Below are 17,231 nucleotides of genomic sequence, written 5' to 3' on the forward strand. Positions count from 1 at the left end.
AATTCGAATCATTATAGGGCTACCTAAAAAAAATTGGACTGCCAGCCAAAAAGCCATCTAATGGGAACCGAACATAGGACACAGTAGTACCGCCTTGGCTTCCAAAATGGATTTCAAATCCACTAGACCGTTTGTTCAATTTGAAATTTTGTTGTAATAGTTAATATTTAATATATTTTTCTTTGATTTACAAAGCCCATATAATTAAAATTTGAGGTCCCATTATTTTTTAGGCCCTGGGCTATGGTCCTGCTTGTCCGGCCCAGAGTCGGCCCTGTGTACTATGTTGTTGCAATTTCACAAGTGTTTTGGCTGAGGATGAACACTTTGTCAATCTCGGTCAATTCAAAGTCTTGCATTCTACTGAAAAATCATCAAATTGGAAGGAAAGAAATAAAACAAAAAATAGAGACTCCAATGGATTTGGTCTAATTAGAAAATCTTGCCGCAGCACTGGGGCTATAAATACCCTCTTCCACTAGAGGGTCAGGTATCAGTATTCATTCTATCTCACCTTTTTCGTACTTGCTCTCCTTGCTCTCAAACTTACTTTAGCATTAGAGTATCTTGCAGGTACATCCCGCCCAGTTCACGGAGTCATCACGTTGCAGGCCACAGCGATCCTTCTGATCAGGTATGATCACTGGCGCCGTCTGTGGGAAACTTTGCTTCCTCGTCTTTTCAATGCAATAAGATGAAAGCAACTCAATCCAATATCCAATCACCATGGTCAGCAACAACAACATTCACCAAAACGATGACCCTTTCAACCTCGACCCGCTACTCCAAAACACTACCGCTAACCGGCAGGTTTAACCCAGGCACGACGAGGTCGATCCGAGGGATCGACAACCCGCCTCGTCCTCAACGCAAGCCTCTAGGCGGCTCAATAACCAGCAGGAGGCCAACAACGACGACCACGTGGATGTTCCTGTGCCCGAGAACGCTGACCCGACCACGACACTCCTGCTCACAACCATCAATCAGACCAACCGCCTCTTGTACCAGCAAAACCGAAGGATCACCACACTGGAAAAGAAGCAGCGATCACGTTCTCCCCCGCGGAGGCGTCATCGATCACGTTCTCTCTCTCTCTCTCTCTGCCGTCACCGAGGAGGACTTATCGGTACAGATCCTATACACCCTTCCCTCAAATAAAGGATACTCCGTCCCCGAGATAAAGATGACGACGATTGGATTCAGAAAGCCCTTCCCCACGGCCACAAAATCGCGGCCCGGTACTGGAACGAAAAATGCCTAAAAAGAAGCGGGAGTGACTCCCCCCGGGGAGAGACGCCCCTCTCCACTTGTGAAGGAAAAGTCCCCAAGAAAGAAGTGACCCTGAAGCCCTCCCCGACATCGCCATAGCCACCGGAGAGGATACTTCCTCTCACCTGTACGCAGCAGCGAAGACGACTTTCGCAGTCCTCTGTTCAAATAGATCAAAAGAGTTCAGCGACCAAGAGGAATGGAGAAACCACCCATACTTGATCCCTACGAAGGAACCACCGACCCACACGAGCATATCCTCAACATCGAGGCCATCATGGATTACCACGTGGTATGAAGAACCATCAAGTGCCGCCTTTTCCCTATGACCCTTAGGAAATACGCCATGACGTGGTACCGGAACCTTCCGGCCAACTCCATCCACTAATGGGGAGAATTAAAAAGCTTATTCTCTAACCATTTCATAGCCTCCCGACGGCATCTCAAATCTAAATCCTCTCTAGAGGCCATCGTCTAGGGAGCTGATGAACCCCTCCGAGCATACCTCAATAGGTTCAACCGAGAAGCTATCCAAGTCCAAACAACCGACCAGGTGAAGAGATATCTCCTCGACCCAGGGTTGAATCCTGACAACAATTTCAAAAAAGCTATCAGGATCGAGAAGGTCCACTCTATGGACGCCCTCCTCCTTAGAGCCCAAGCCTACACCGCTTACAATGAGAAAGAGGCAGCAACTAAAAGAGGTACGAGGAGCCAAGATACACTGATCGGAAAATAGCAAGTGTACTAATTTTTTCCGATGTAGTAATAAAAAGGGTTAATCCCGAATATCAATCTCGAGGACTGCGTAGGAAATATAAGTTATCTTAATACTTCAATTGAACAAAAGAACATGGAGGTTTTGTTGTTTGTTTGAGAATGAGATTAAATTATAACAAATTAACTAAAAGCGTAAAATAACAATTATGAATATATGAGAGAGCATGCTAGGGTGGGTGTTTGAATTGCCTTGTAAACACTTTTACACCATATTTTGTGAAATATTATTAGGATGGTTTACTACTGAATCTCAAGAATGTTTTCCTTAATTCCTTAACTGAAAACTTTTGATGTTTACCTTTAATCCTAATTCCTTAGCCATTAAAACTAACATCAAGCCGATAATTATTTTTTACCAAGAATTAAATGGTTACTACGGTTAAATCCTCATTCCTAAGTGATTTCACCGTATATTATTGTGTATAATGCGTTGAGTTGGTTTGTCTGACCTAAATCTCAATCGTGAATCAATAACTATTTGTCCGATAGAAAAAATATTAAAAAATTTGCACAATAAAGTAAACTCGTGAAAACTTCAATAACATAGAATAATGGAAATAAGGTTCATAACAGTAGAAATTCAGGGACACTCCCCTAGCATTGGGGGCTTAGCTACTCATAATATTTAAAGAATTAAAAATAGAGATGATAGACATTACAAAAAAGTATAGAATTCTTTGATCTTTAATTGCGACTGCCTTTGAAGATCTCCGTTCTCCAAAACTGTTGTTAGCTTCTCCTCTTCTCTAAAACTCTTCAATATGATAAAAGATACCAATTGTTAGGAGTGAATTAATGGTATTTTCATGTGTTGATATAACTATTTTTGGTTCTAAACTTAAGCAAATTGTGATAGTTTCATGGGTTTTTCAGTAAGAATTGAACTTTATAAGTTTAGTTCAAAGTGTGAAGCAAATCGAATCACTTTGGGTATTATGGATGCAGGTTTGAAGCTGAAAAATAGACCTACAAGAGCATGAAGAGGAAAGAAAGCTGGAGAATCAGAAGCAAGGCAAGAATTCAAGCACAGCAAAGCCGCGCCACGGGAGTCAAAGGCTGCACCGTGCCAAACCCATTGTTTGGGGACCGCGCCGCGGGAATCCGTGCCTCACCGGGGACACAGCGTTCACGAACTTTTATTATAAAAAGAAGCCCTTGTCGTCAAAAGGGTGTGCAATTTTTGGTGAACGAAATTGAGAGAGAAATCTGATTCTGAAGCAGAGGGCAATAATAGAAGGTGGATTCTACATCAATTGAAGAGATTCTCTTGATCATGATGAATACCTCAATCAAACCTTGTGTGTTCTTCATATCCACGGAGAGCTAATCCTCTTGTGTTGAGTTTAAGGTAGTAGTTAACCTATGATCATGCAATACCATTGATTAATTCTTGTGAACAATTGTTTGAGTTTATTATCAATAAGAAACCTTGTTTTTATGTTAAATTATTGGTGAATATTTGATCGAAAGAAAAGGTTCAAAAATTTTCCCTAGGTTACGATATTGATTCAGTCAAAAGTTGCAGAGATGGAATTGTGAATGAGTTTTCATAATTATCGTGCTTTATTACTCTTATCGATATTGATATTCTGAGAGATCGAATCTCATAACGGTGAAAGATTATCTAACATGATCTGCAGACATGGGATCGAGTTTGAGGATAAGTGAAGATAATAATTCAAACGATGGTTCACTTACGATTTAATTAATAAATTGCATAGGAATAGGTTGATGAACCCTAAATCTCAACATACCTCCTCTATTGTTAACTAATTTTTAGCATTTTTGTTTTAATAAGTATTTATGTTTAAGAGTCAATTTAGGATAATACAACAAAATCACCTATTTTTACTAACTCAAAATAATCAGACTATAGAACGGCAGTGATATTAAACCAATCCCTGTGGATACGATATATAGAAAATATTTACCCCCAAAGTGCAACATTCAAATAGAAGGGTGAGAATTCAAATTATTATAGAAAACATAATAAAGGGAAATGTAAAACAGACCAAGCAAATACATTTCATAATTCACCACTCTTCTTAAAATAACAATTCATATACGATATATAAATATTCCCATGTTTATGTCATACTACTTAGCTCATTCAATTCTAAACGATCAAACATGATTATTAAACAATGTACATAATCTTACCAACATATAGGTTCTAAGTACATGTCCTTTTCAACAATATTCACGAAGTAACAATTGTATACAAATATAATCATATTCTAAATATACAAGTTATCTGCACATAATCACGTATACATATTTTTCCAAATATATAAACATGTACAAAATTCTCCGATGTATCGCAAGTATGAACATATATCACCAAATGCACATAATCATCTCTATCCCAATTCACAAAACATCATAGAATATATTTACATCATTGGAATCATGTCATTAATAACACAAGTATACATGTAATCACCTATCTTGCCACATGTATCATCATCAATCAAACATGATTCACATATCCACATATATATACATATATCATTAGTACATATAAATTCATATCTACATCACATATGTTTCAATCACATATATCACATTCATAACACAACAACCATTCATATTAAATGAATCATAAAATCCACATATACGCATATCCACCAACATCATTCCACACAATTCACATCACATAAATCACACTAACAATAACATTTCACACCGACACGTGCGACTCAAGTGTGACTCAATGTGATATGCATGTGGATCCCATCCGTTATCATTTCCAGTTACGCCGATTGTCTTTCCTCTATAGACTAGATAACCACCTCAAAGCTCCATATGACGTTAAGCTTTCAAACCTCATACTCGTTAGGTTTGGGATAAGCAAATAACCTTCGCGAGATTACCCAACATTGCCACTTTCAAAGACTCATGCCTGTGTACGTGTGCAATAAATCAAGACTTGTGCATTTAAGACGATCACACTATCTCTTAAATTACACAATCACATCTTTACAATTTTGCATAACATTACACAACATAACATTCCACCCAATCTCAAACACCAATTAGCATTTAGCAATCAATCACATAATTAATAATTATCATAACACATAATACATTCATGAACATTGATCATAACCAACTCATCCATAACATACATTCATAATTACATGTTATTCTCAATTAACATCATAATTAATTAAACAAGTTCCAACCAATCCTATTCTATCATATAGACAATCAAATAAGCTTCAATATGCTTCAAACGGCACATAAAAAGAAGTTACGAATCAAAAGATAAAACATTTCAAAGTTTGGAAAAGTTCCATACAGCAGGGTCTGCTTAGCGACCTTCCAGCAGGCTTATGGAAGTTCAATTTTTAACAAGCCAGCTTGAAGCGGGCTTGTGCTGACTCAAAACATAAACTTTCAGTTTTTGCAGCTCCGCTTAGCGAGCACTGCGATTTTCAGAAAAATGACAGCAAACACAGAACTACGAGAATCACATCCCACTAACCAAAATCACTTCCAGTCACAAATAAACAGTAAATACAACCAATATTCATCATTATTCAACAACATTCATCATAAAAATCATGTTTAATCATTCAAATCCATAGAGATTAGCATAAACCCTAACTTTAATATGTTTTCATGAATTTGCAAAGATTGAAGAGAATACATACACAAACACATTACTCAATTATATAATCTATAGCAATTTGGATTCTAACCCTTACCTCTTGATTCAATCCACCCTCTTGAAGAAAATCTACAAATCCTCTCTTTGTTCTTCTTTTAGCCTCTTTTTCTCTTCTTTCTTCTATTCCACTCCCTCTTTCTCCTCTTTTCACAATCTTTCTAGCATCATAATTATAACACTTAGGCCCAATTAGTTATATCATTCTAATAACTCAATTAACCTAAATAGCACAATTACATACATAATCAAATATTCAAATAATGATTATATCTTATAGTAACTAAATAAATAAATAATTATTAAAAAAACCAAATAATATAATTACTAATATAATTGATAAAAATACTAACAAAATCGGGTTGTTAGAATGTTACCTGACCCTCTCAATGAGAGTTTATATAATGCCCCCAACGCATGGCCATTGGTCCACTTGTTGGGCTAAAGCGGGAAGTTAAGCCCAACGCACGTGATTGCCAGGATTCTAGGAGTTAACCTAGGAATCCTAGGAGGCTACACGACACTAGTCGTTGGTCGAGCAGAGGGACTTTCCTGATCGACAAGGACATCCATTGGGCAAAGGCTATCTCGCCTTTGCAGGGAGCAGGGTGTGTGCCTTGCTATTTGGGATGGAAGATGTCCGGTCAAGTGTGTGGTCCTTGACCTGAGGGGGAGAGATCCCGGTGACAGGCAGGGGAAGTGGTGCCTTTACCGCCTGAAGGTGATTGGGCCAAGGTTATTGGATCGTCCTGGGAGCGAGAGTGGATTGGGCCATGCCTAGCCATTGGGCCAATCTAGAACAGGTATTATCTGCTTTTGTTTAGAGATGACACACAAAGACATCATCATTTATCTTTTGATTGGTGATATTTCCATCACACTTGATGATGTATCATGCCCCATACATATCCTGATCATAGAAAAATTATTAAATTACTCTGTAACTAGTAGACGTGGAGCATTATACATGATGGTGACTTACTTAGGAGCTGACTTGGGAAAAGCCCAATAGGAAATAGAGGAAACCAGAGGATGTCATGCTAGGTTTTCATTGTTGGGGGATCTATATGAAAACCACCTGGTTGTAGCAATGGATGCTAATGGTGATTATGCATGGGTTAGATACTATAGAACATGTGCATTGAGGTATTATCTTTTGTTTTGGTCGGCACGTCCAAATTTGTGGATAAAAGTGTGACTTATGTCGACGTTATCTACCTTAGATACCTCATTGACTTGGAGAGGATTCATAAGTTCAAATTGGACATTTCTTGTTAGGTGTGCCTCTACCCCAATTTAGATGAAGGTGGTTTATGGAAGACTTGATAGTTGACATGAAATAAATGTTTATTTACGGTAATTTGTTTGCATCCTTACTGATATTAATTTCATAATACTTATGTCTCAATGTTACTAATATTTCAGCTAAACCATTTCCAAGCATGGATCCACCGACATTTTCCACATATCTCCGGCAAGGCATATAAGGAAGACTACTCTGAAGCTTTGCAATGTGCGTTTTCGATCATCGTGCTCAAAGGGAATCAGGGGACTGAGCCATTCTGAGTTACTCTTTAGCGCATCGTGCGAAATGATTTTTGCATTATGTCGTACAATGAGTACTGTGAGACACGGTCTTTGAAGGTGATAACCTTATATTCTAGATGGGTGATCTGTGGGTATCAACTTATGTACACACATTTACCTAATTTTACGACACCCAAGTATATGCACGATACGTCCAAGTACCCCACCATTGTTACTCCTGCCACTGTCCTACGCATGGATGTTGAAGATATTTTTATAGAGTACGCCGCATGCCAATTCCTTTTCCATGGAGTACGATACACACACACACATCCAATGATTTTATAGAGTGTAACATCCTTAGATGACACTAGATACAAAAGGAGATTCTTCGAGGCTAGCTTATCAGGAGATCCTATAAGAGGAGCAGGAAAGGGAAGGCCATGTTGTTATGTTGCCGATATGTCAATGTATTGTTGCTATTGAGAAAAGTCGTATCTAGGGGCGAGTTTGAGGAAGTAATTCCTCAAATGACCACTCTACAGACCATCTTAGTAAACGCACAACAAGCGTTATACCACAGGTGATAGAGGAGGAACATGAACCTCAAATATACATAATAATTTTCTTTTGCTTTATATATTTTTACATTTTGTATTATGGTTTGTTGTGGGATTGATTATGATATTTTGTATTTGAAATTTTGACATTTTGACATTTAGATATATGCAGTAGTTCTTCTATTTTGATCTTATTATTGAATGACAAATGTGTATGGTTTATTGTGGAATTGCTTTATAAATGACTTATGTAAGATTTATTAAAAGAAAGTCAAATTTCCTAACTTACTATTTAAGAGTGTAAAATACTAGGGTTAACCCAAGAGTTTAGAATCTGAAATTGTCCCATTGTAAGGAAACACATAAGACAGGGTTAATCCAAAGATTAAAATCAAAACATATTTTTTTTTAAAAAAATGAAATGCCATTTTAATAAAATGATTTGATGTGTAATAGATGTGTTCAAATTTTAAAATTCAGACAATATAAAACATCATTTTGGAATTTTTATGAGGCGTGTGATCACTACACGAGGTGTATGAACAATTAAGAACAATTAATATGTGAATAGGTATCCGAAAAGAGAATTTCTGTGTACACTTATATAGGGTAAAAAAACACCTCTGAGAATCCCAAAATATCCTTCAAAGATGCATCTTCGAAGTCACCCATATCTTAATTTTAAAGATTTCAGATATTCATCTCTGAAATCACCCCCTCTTTAAAAAAAAATTATTTAAACGTTGAATTTAAAATGTCAGGTCTTTTTTTGGAGATGCATATCCGAAAAAACTCTTCCAAAAAAAAATGGGATAATGATTAATTCGGACATGCATATCCGAAATATTCCAATTTTTTTTAAAAAATATTTATTTATAATATAGTTATAATATAATTAGAGTGAGTCTTTATTAAGGAACAACTTAAATACAAATCATTATAAATAAAGAATAAAAATATTAAATAAAATTTTAATTTTGTAATAATTTATTTATCAATTTTTTAAAAATTTTAAAAGTAACTATTTTTTTATTATTATATATATTTAATATACGGTTAAATTATAAAAATAATTACCTTTTTTTAATTATAAAATTAATTTATCACAACATTGTACGGTTAAATATTTAATTAATTATATATCTTGATTGAAATGGTATATATTTAATTATACATTTTGATTAATACAAATAATTATACTATTAATACAATTGACTCACCTTGATATTAATTTTTTTAATAAATATTGGATTTTTTCGGATATGCATATCCGAAAAATCTCAAGACCAAAAATTAGATTATTTCGGATGTGCATCTCCGAAAATACATTAATGTACATATTTGAATTTTTTTTTTTTTAAAAAAATGTGTTTGAGTACTTTAAGAATTTTAGTGCGGGATTTGTAACAAGAAATACTCATCTGAAAATTCCAAAATTGGATTATACTCACCCACACTTTTCTTGGGCTTTTTTCCAAAAACCCATTTTGGATGAAACACTAAAAACCCTAACCAAACAAAAATCACAAAACCTCTATCAAGAAAATCAGTAATCTATAACACTGAATCAAAACGTAAGTTGCGATGAGTAGTGGTGCAGGAGCTGTAAAGCCCAAAGAGGAGGAACAAGATGGCATGTCCGTCCATTCTCCTTGCAAACCTCCTCCTTCCTCCGCTTCCTCTCTCCCCAAGGTCTCTCTTTTTCTCTCTAACTTTGAATTTCTATTTCAAATTATTTCAATTTCAATTTCACTGATGATCGTCTTCATAGGAGCAAGCGCAGGTTGAATTGGAACTCAGACTGTTGCAAGCTCTTGAAATTTATCCTCCAATAAAACTTCAAGGTTCTTTTTTTCTCTAATCTTATTTGTAGGCTTATAGCATAAGTGCTTATCAAAATAAGCGCTTATGCTTATGAATAAGCTTGCATAGGCTATTTTTCTAACAAGACCCTTTAGGGCAATCCAAACAGACCCTTTATCATATGAGTGCTTGACATGCAAGAAATTCTCTTTAATAATAGTGTGGTTTTTTCTATTGGATTTCGAATATATTATGAAGGTGATTCCTTAAACTTAGCATGTTTTGGAGACACCCTTTACTTTGAGATTTCATGGTTGAGAAATAAGTTAAAGTAATTGTTTTTCTTCCTTTCTACAATAAAGAGATATTTGGGTACAGTTTGGACATTAGGTAACAAACAATTTGGAAGAATCAATTACTTATCTTTATTGATTGAAATTTTTTTGTCCACTTTCACTCACCTATGAACCTTTCAAGTGAAGAATAAGCATTTGTTGAGACTACACTACAAGAACATTAACGAATTGAGCATCATTGATTGCGTTATTTTCGTATTGAACCTGTCACATGTGATCGCTGCTTGTTTTGTTGTTATTTGATACCGTTAGATAGTTTAAGGCTAGTCATAAGAGATCATGATTGCTCATTTGTTTTTTGTCTGCAAGATTCATCAATTTTTGTTCTTACAATTAGTATGCATTTCATGAAGGAATACATCGCCACTTTGTCCTTTATGGTTTGATGGAATATCTAAAGAAGAGGTTTGTTCTTCTTTTGACTTTTATGCCCGTCTTGGCATTTTAATTATAAAGATCATAATGTGATCTTCGAAATATTGATATTCTAATATATGATCTTCGAAATACGTATTCTTCATTCAGTTTCGACAGACACTTCTCTTCTGAAGAGGTTCTTCAGTTGCTGGATCGGTTCTACAACTTAGAAATGCTGGTATGCTATCAATAAAATGTGATTATTTCCATTCATATTAGTTTGTGCTTTATGTTTCAACATAATGCTTTCAATTTGTTTATCATACTACCTCAGAAAACAGACGATGAAGATATCGATATGCTTAATCACGAAGAAGATTTCAGCCTGCCTCAGAGTTTCTTTGGAAAGGAAGAATCTTGAGCTATAAATATCTTCATTTGGACTTCTGTCCACCCGCTGATTTTGTAAAGTTCGTTGTTAATCTATTCTGTCATGCTCTTCTCCCCTCATTGTGTTGGATTATGCTTCGAATTCGCTGGTGGTTCTTTTGTCTTTCCTGTTAAGTTGTGGTGGCTCTTATCACGCACATCTATCATGTTTTGTGCGGTGGTTCCGAGTATTATAATCTCGGTTTGGGCTGCTTAATAATATATTTAACTGCAGTGATTTGGATATAGAACATTAAGACTTCAGGTATATTTATCTGATTAAGCAAAGGATATCGTATTTTCAATGTACTGGTAAGAATTATTTTTGGTGTTAAACACACCTCTTTCATCTAATATACATTAATTTTTGGGACTTCCTTTTCCCCTGTTTTTTCAAGAAAATCTACACGGGTGTCTATAGAAGCTTAGAGTTTGGATGTTTTTTTGAAAATGTGTTTTCCGACGCACCTCAAACCCACACAATTCATTCGTTTTTGAACAACGCCTCAATTTTTTGACTAAATTCATTCTGAAAATACATTTTTGAAGTGTCTTAAAATGACTAATGGTGTTTTTTCACCCTATAGGATTAATTCTTTAAGTCAATATACTTAAGAGTGTAAGGTTTAAAAGTTTAATGGGTCGAACCGAGGTTAGACAAGTACTAATTAAATATTTTAATTTTAATTTTAAAATATAATATATATTAAAAAATATATAATATTGTTTGCTTGAAAAGTGTGTTTTTCTTCCGAACAGATTATTTATATCAAAATATAAATGAAAATCACACGACGATTACAAAATATATACATTAATTTATAAACACTGCTTGTTTATCAGTTTTGAAGGAAATTCATAGTATTTAGACTACCACTTCTAGTTGAGAGAGAATGTCACAATAACATCATGGGTGTCGGCTTTGGCTAATATGCATAAGGATTTATTTATGCACCATGCATAAGCTTACATAAGTCATTGGATCATGTTTTTAATCCAGTATTGAGGATTGAGTGGTGTGTATTGAGTAATAATAATTGATGTCTAGAATTTGATCCAAAAGTTCATAATAATCTATGCATGGTGCACGGTAACTACACCCATGGGTGTCCATGAAAGAAAGATTTATCTCCCGTCATGAACATTTCTTTATGTGAACTTAAACGATCCTGCCTGCAAATTTCAAATGGAAGTTGAATAAATTTCATGACAAACAAATAGAACCAACTCCAATCAACTTTACTGCATAATTGCATAAACTTAAAGGCCATAATGAATATCTTTGAGCATCATAACATTAACATTTGTTCTGTCAAACATCTAAATATGATGGAAATGAGGAAGGAGAGAGTCTTGTGCCTATTTGATTAAAAACTCGTTCGGAGATGCATTTCCGTAAATTATACGGAGATGTATTTTTGTATTAGTTTTTCACAAAAATTAGAATCTAGCTAACTTACAATTGAATTGTGTGCGAACATAGGTGTGTCCAGAAGTACATTTTCATATTCTAGTAGTTTTTGTTTTTTTCTAGGGTGTGGGAGCAAACTTTCGGGTATGTTTGGATTGATGGAATGTGATAGAATAAAATGATATAAACATTTACTCTATTGTTTAAATTAATTAAAAATGGATGAAACGGAGTAGATTCTGATGGAATACATTGCATCACATTCCATCACTTTTTATACCGTCTAATTTGGACAGAATGAGAAAATTAATCTATTTAATAGAATGACATATTTATTTTATTCCGCTCTGCTTCATTACACTATTTCCCCCTCCATTCGTTTTAATATATCAAAACTAGGGGTGGAAAAATGGACCGTGGCCCACCGGGCCGGTCCGAGCACCCGCCATAAAATGACGGATTGGGTTGAAATTTTATGCTCGCCGTCCACCAAAGTTCGTCCCGCCAAAACTCTCCGTCCGCCAATTCTCGCCCTGCTAAAACCCGTCGCCTGCCAAATCCTGCCTCGCCTATTCATTCAACCTATCTCGCCTTAAGTCCATCCTTTTTTTAGTTAATTCTAGTAATAACCCGCCTTTATTAAATAAACCAGTCCTATCATATCCCTAATAACCAATCCCTTAGAGTGTGTTTGGATGAGTCAATTTAAAATTTGATAAATTTTGAAATTTTATGAAATTCAAATACTTCATTTGAATTTCCTTCATTTGCCAAATTTATTGATGGGATGGAGTATTTGAATTGTTTCATTTTCAAAATTTATTGCTCAAGTAAAGTGATGCAGTTCAACTAATTTATGAAAAAACAGCTATAAAATTAATTTATTTTACATATGTTTTAGTGACAGCACACGTCCATGGGTAGAAGTCATAAAATAGTTTTAGACAGTGTCCATAGTTAAAAGTTTAAAATGTTAAAAAGAATGTTTTTAACGACCTTTCATGTATACAAATCCATCATAGCAACAAGTTTACAAACTCATGTATAAAATATATTGAAAGCCTACAATCTAACTCATCAATATCCTTTGTTCTTGTATTTTGAAAAGCATAAATACATAAAAATAAAATAGATACATATATAAATAAATCAATTAAGTATGTTCTTTAAATTATAAAAGTCTAAATATGAAGAAACATATATCAAATGTCTACTACGAAAATGTCATACAAAGCCATAAACAATGTATTCTAAATCTCATCATATTCGATGTTAACATATAAACTATTAAGGTAATAATTTCATAGCAAATGTCAAATACACACGTAACAAAGTCCAACTCAAGCTTTCATCTTTCAATTGTTTTCCTGCAGAAATAAAAAATACAAAGTTAGTAAAATTCTATATTACTTTTAATATATTAGCAACTAAAATAAATATCAAGGCATAAACCCTCAATGGAAAAGCTTTGAGAACCGCTATTTTGTTTGGATTTTCATTCAACCAATTTATTGCTCTATAGCGTAAAGTGTCATCACAATCAACAATCATCTCCACTTCATTCAACACTTCTTTTGCATTTCCTTCCATCATTTTTTTACTAATTTGCACAAAATCTTTCTATGATTCAGCCACTTCTCTATTAGAGCTTATCATCTATTCTTTGTCTCTACCCTTATAAACACGAGTATATTGTACTTTTTTCTTTGTTGCGGAACTTGGTTCCTCTAAATGCACAGCAGACCATTCTTCATCTACAACTGTTTCTTTGCTCATGACATCATCTGCATCAAATGTATGTTCTACTTAAACTCCATTTGCCCTATCTTTCGCACATATGTCTACAATGTCATTCCAATTCGGAATGACCTTAAATCGGAACCTTTAGGCTTCTTCATGAAACTTAAAAAACAAAATAAAACAATGATGTCAATATCTTGAATTATGAACGTGGAAAACTAAAACAACCAATACAACTTACATTTCTAGTTACAAGGATGGTAGGACTGTAAATAATAATGAAGAAAGCTGCATATATAGTGTGCAATCAAGGGATTCCACAGTATTTTGAAATAATGGTACCATGCAATGCAACTACCTTAGGTTTCAAATGAAATTATATTATTGTCATAGTTTTATTTTGTCTTTCAATAAAAACCAACTTTATTTAGGCAACCCGATTTGCATGTCCAGAAAATCTCAGTTACATTTTCCTATCCAACAAAACCAAGACCTTCTATAAGTAGATAATCACACACACCAATACCTAATTTGAGTCATGGTGCACTTATTCACAAGTATAAATGACACAAATACCTAATATGCATATATCAAATTTAACAAACAGTGAACCAACATATGACATGGTTTAGTAGAGAAGAGAAAGCAAAAATAATACCTTGACATATTCTTTCCATTCCATGCATTTTCTTCTTCGATATTGATCATGCATTTTGTGTCATCCTAATCGAACCCACTTTGACTAAGAATATCACTAACTATCCTATACCATCCTCGCAAAAGTTTGATGTGATTTTTGACGTTCTCTCCTATAACCTGAACATTAAAATGTGTAGACAAAACATCACCTGCAGCGTTGTATGCTACTGTTTTCCAAGCTTCGTCACTTTGGCGGCCCAAACTTCTTTGATCTCTAAGTGCTTCAGCTAAAACACGCTCCATGTCCAAATTCCACGTGAAGTAACCTATTACATCACCTTTCTTATCCCCAACATTTTTTTCTTCTATCATTCTTTTTCCCCAGTCTTGCGACTCAAATTTCTTGCATTGACTAAACTAGAATTCATTTCTTGAAATCAACTAAACACACATAATAACAATCAAATCTCAATAATATAGAAACACAATTATATTAATAAGATATCGATCAAAAGTAGTCACAAAATATATAAGACATTCATTAGTAATCAAAAGTAGCCACACAATAAGATGTCAATCAAATTTCTAATCAACAAGACATTTCTTACAAAACAAAAGCAGCAAAATGAAAAATAAAAACTAACAACTCCTAATAAAGGGCAAGCAACAAAATGAAAAATAAAAAGTAACAACTCCTAATAAAAGGTCTGTAACAAATATAACAACTCCTAATAAAGGTCAAGCAACAAAATGAAAAATAAAAAGTAACAACTCCTAATAAAAGGTCTGTAACAAATATAACAACTCCTAATAAAGGTCAAGTAACAAAATGAAAAATAAAAACTAACAACTCCTAATAAAAGGTCTATAACAAATAAAAAGGAAATTAATCTAAAATCTACTAAGCCTAAGAAATATTTCTTGTCTCTTGATATTCAACAAACATTTTCATTGCATATGTGTCACGAAATTTTGTCCACTCAGCAGTCACTTGAACAGTTGCAACTTCATCCACACCATTAGTTGTTCTTCTTTTTGTTTGTTGGTTGGTTAACTCTTCATCAACAGTAGATAAAAGATCCAAGTCTTGAGCCTCTAAAAGTTTATCACTTTGTTTTTCATCTATTATGAAATTATGCAACACAAAACAAGCATTAATAATTCTAATTTGTATTTTTATATCAAAAAAAGAAGGAGTTCTTAATATACTCCGTCTTTTCTTCAATATATCAAATGACCTTTCAATTACATTCCTTACACTATATTCCTTGCACTTGAATGACAAAGATTAAACAATTCCTTGTAATTTTGAGGAGTGTTTCCAACTCACTCTTTGAGATGATATCTAGTCCTTCTATATAGTGCTAAAAATCCAGTACCATTTGTATATCCCGCATCCACAAATATTTACATACAAAGTTTTTTTTTTCAAAATAAGAAAAAAAATCATACAGTTACATTTGATCCATACAATGTCAATCTATTACTATTTGAAATTCGAAGATAATTTTGATGACGTAAAGCATCTCACAATACTCGAGAATCTCCAGCAGACCCTTCCCACCCAGGTAACATGTAGATAAACCTTAAATCTGGACCACAAACTCCTAACACATTTGTAGATATGTCACCCTTTCTATTATGGTATCTAGGTCTATCTTCTGCAGCAACTGTTATTGGAATATGTGTCCCATCAAGTGCTCCAACTGAATTTCAAAAACAATTTTAAAAAAATACTACAACTATATATACCTAAATAGGGTTAGAAGTTGTAAAACAAATTTCAAACTTACCTCAAACCATTTCCATTTATTTGCCTCAAGGCCATCTAGATTATAGTCGTGAAACTTCAAGTAATCTCAACTTACTTTTATAACAATTTTAAGGACATTATTGAATTGTCTACTCATTGTTGCTTTCGATCTATAGTAGTTAAAGTGTATGACTCTATATTTTAGGTTGTGAGCAAGGATATGCAAAAACATTGTCACAGCTTCAGTTGTAGGGACATTTCTTGTCTTTACCAATTGTCCTTTTTCTTTTAAAATTCTACAAAGTTTAAAAAACGCCCCTTTACTAACTCTTAATTGCTCCATGCAATCAATTTATGTTACTCTGTATAGACGATTAAGGAAATTGCGTCTGTCCAATTTCCAATTTTGAGTTGGTTCTTTAACAAAATAGTTGTCATGATACCAAGCCATTACTCCTAATAACGTAGTAACAACACCAACAACAATTAATGTTGTTTCCTCAAGCTCTTCCATTTCTTCTTCATTTCTTTTACGCTTTGTTGAAGTGTCTACTATAATAATGTCCATTTCTTGAAATAAAGGTTGTGTTATGAGCTTCATTTTGTAAGTAAAAATAATCATAAAATTCTACACATTGTCCATTTCTTGAAATAAAGGTTGTGTTATGAGCTTCATTTTGTAAGTAAAAATAATCATAAAATTCTACACATTTACCACTAGAGTTCAAAACTTAAACAAGAGACAGCAAAATAGAATTTTACAATGTTTTTTTTTCATAGCTCTTACAGGACCAACCAACAATATAGAAATAATAGAAGAAAAAAGGAATTGTTGGTAAACTTGTTTTGCAATGCACGTAGATGCATTTTCATGTTTGTAAAACACAATAGAATTTCACAATATTACACGTGTGCGACTAATAAAACTATTGGTTTT

The 17,231-nt window shown here is 34.1% G+C and overlaps 1 protein-coding gene and 1 pseudogene across 2 annotated transcripts; one reads left to right on the top strand and one right to left on the bottom strand.

The window, feature by feature from the left end:
• The first annotated feature begins 9,279 nt into the window (after positions 1 to 9,279).
• Positions 9,280 to 11,056, top strand: LOC131646545 (uncharacterized). Of its 2 annotated transcripts, none has more exons than XM_058916558.1 (5): positions 9,280 to 9,498; positions 9,590 to 9,650; positions 10,319 to 10,370; positions 10,491 to 10,560; positions 10,657 to 11,056. In XM_058916558.1, exons 1-5 carry the CDS (start codon positions 9,391 to 9,393, stop codon positions 10,741 to 10,743), a joined length of 378 nt encoding a protein of 125 aa, XP_058772541.1. In that variant the 5' UTR covers positions 9,280 to 9,390; the 3' UTR covers positions 10,744 to 11,056. The 2 variants fall into 2 exon arrangements, with proteins under 2 accessions (XP_058772541.1, XP_058772540.1); XM_058916557.1 differs by having other exon boundaries at positions 9,290 to 9,498; positions 9,578 to 9,650.
• A 4,392-nt stretch (positions 11,057 to 15,448) lies between these two features.
• On the bottom strand, positions 15,449 to 16,647 carry LOC131649692 (uncharacterized; annotated as a pseudogene).
• Between the last annotated feature and the right edge of the window lie 584 nt (positions 16,648 to 17,231).

This window comes from Vicia villosa, linkage group LG2 (assembly GCF_029867415.1).
Source record: "Vicia villosa cultivar HV-30 ecotype Madison, WI linkage group LG2, Vvil1.0, whole genome shotgun sequence".
NCBI lineage: Eukaryota > Viridiplantae > Streptophyta > Magnoliopsida > Fabales > Fabaceae > Vicia > Vicia villosa.

What these genes read in the sequence shown, in the direction of transcription:
- LOC131646545 (XM_058916557.1), top strand. Translation starts at nt 9,391, where the DNA reads ATGAGTAGTGGTGCAGGAGCTGTAAAGCCCAAAGAGGAGGAACAAGAT. An exon ending in ATGGAATATCTAAAGAAGAG is followed by an intron (nt 10,371 to 10,490) that starts GTTTGTTCTTCT and finishes TTCTTCATTCAG; the next exon opens with TTTCGACAGACACTTCTCTT. An exon ending in TCTACAACTTAGAAATGCTG is followed by an intron (nt 10,561 to 10,656) that starts GTATGCTATCAA and finishes ATACTACCTCAG; the next exon opens with AAAACAGACGATGAAGATAT.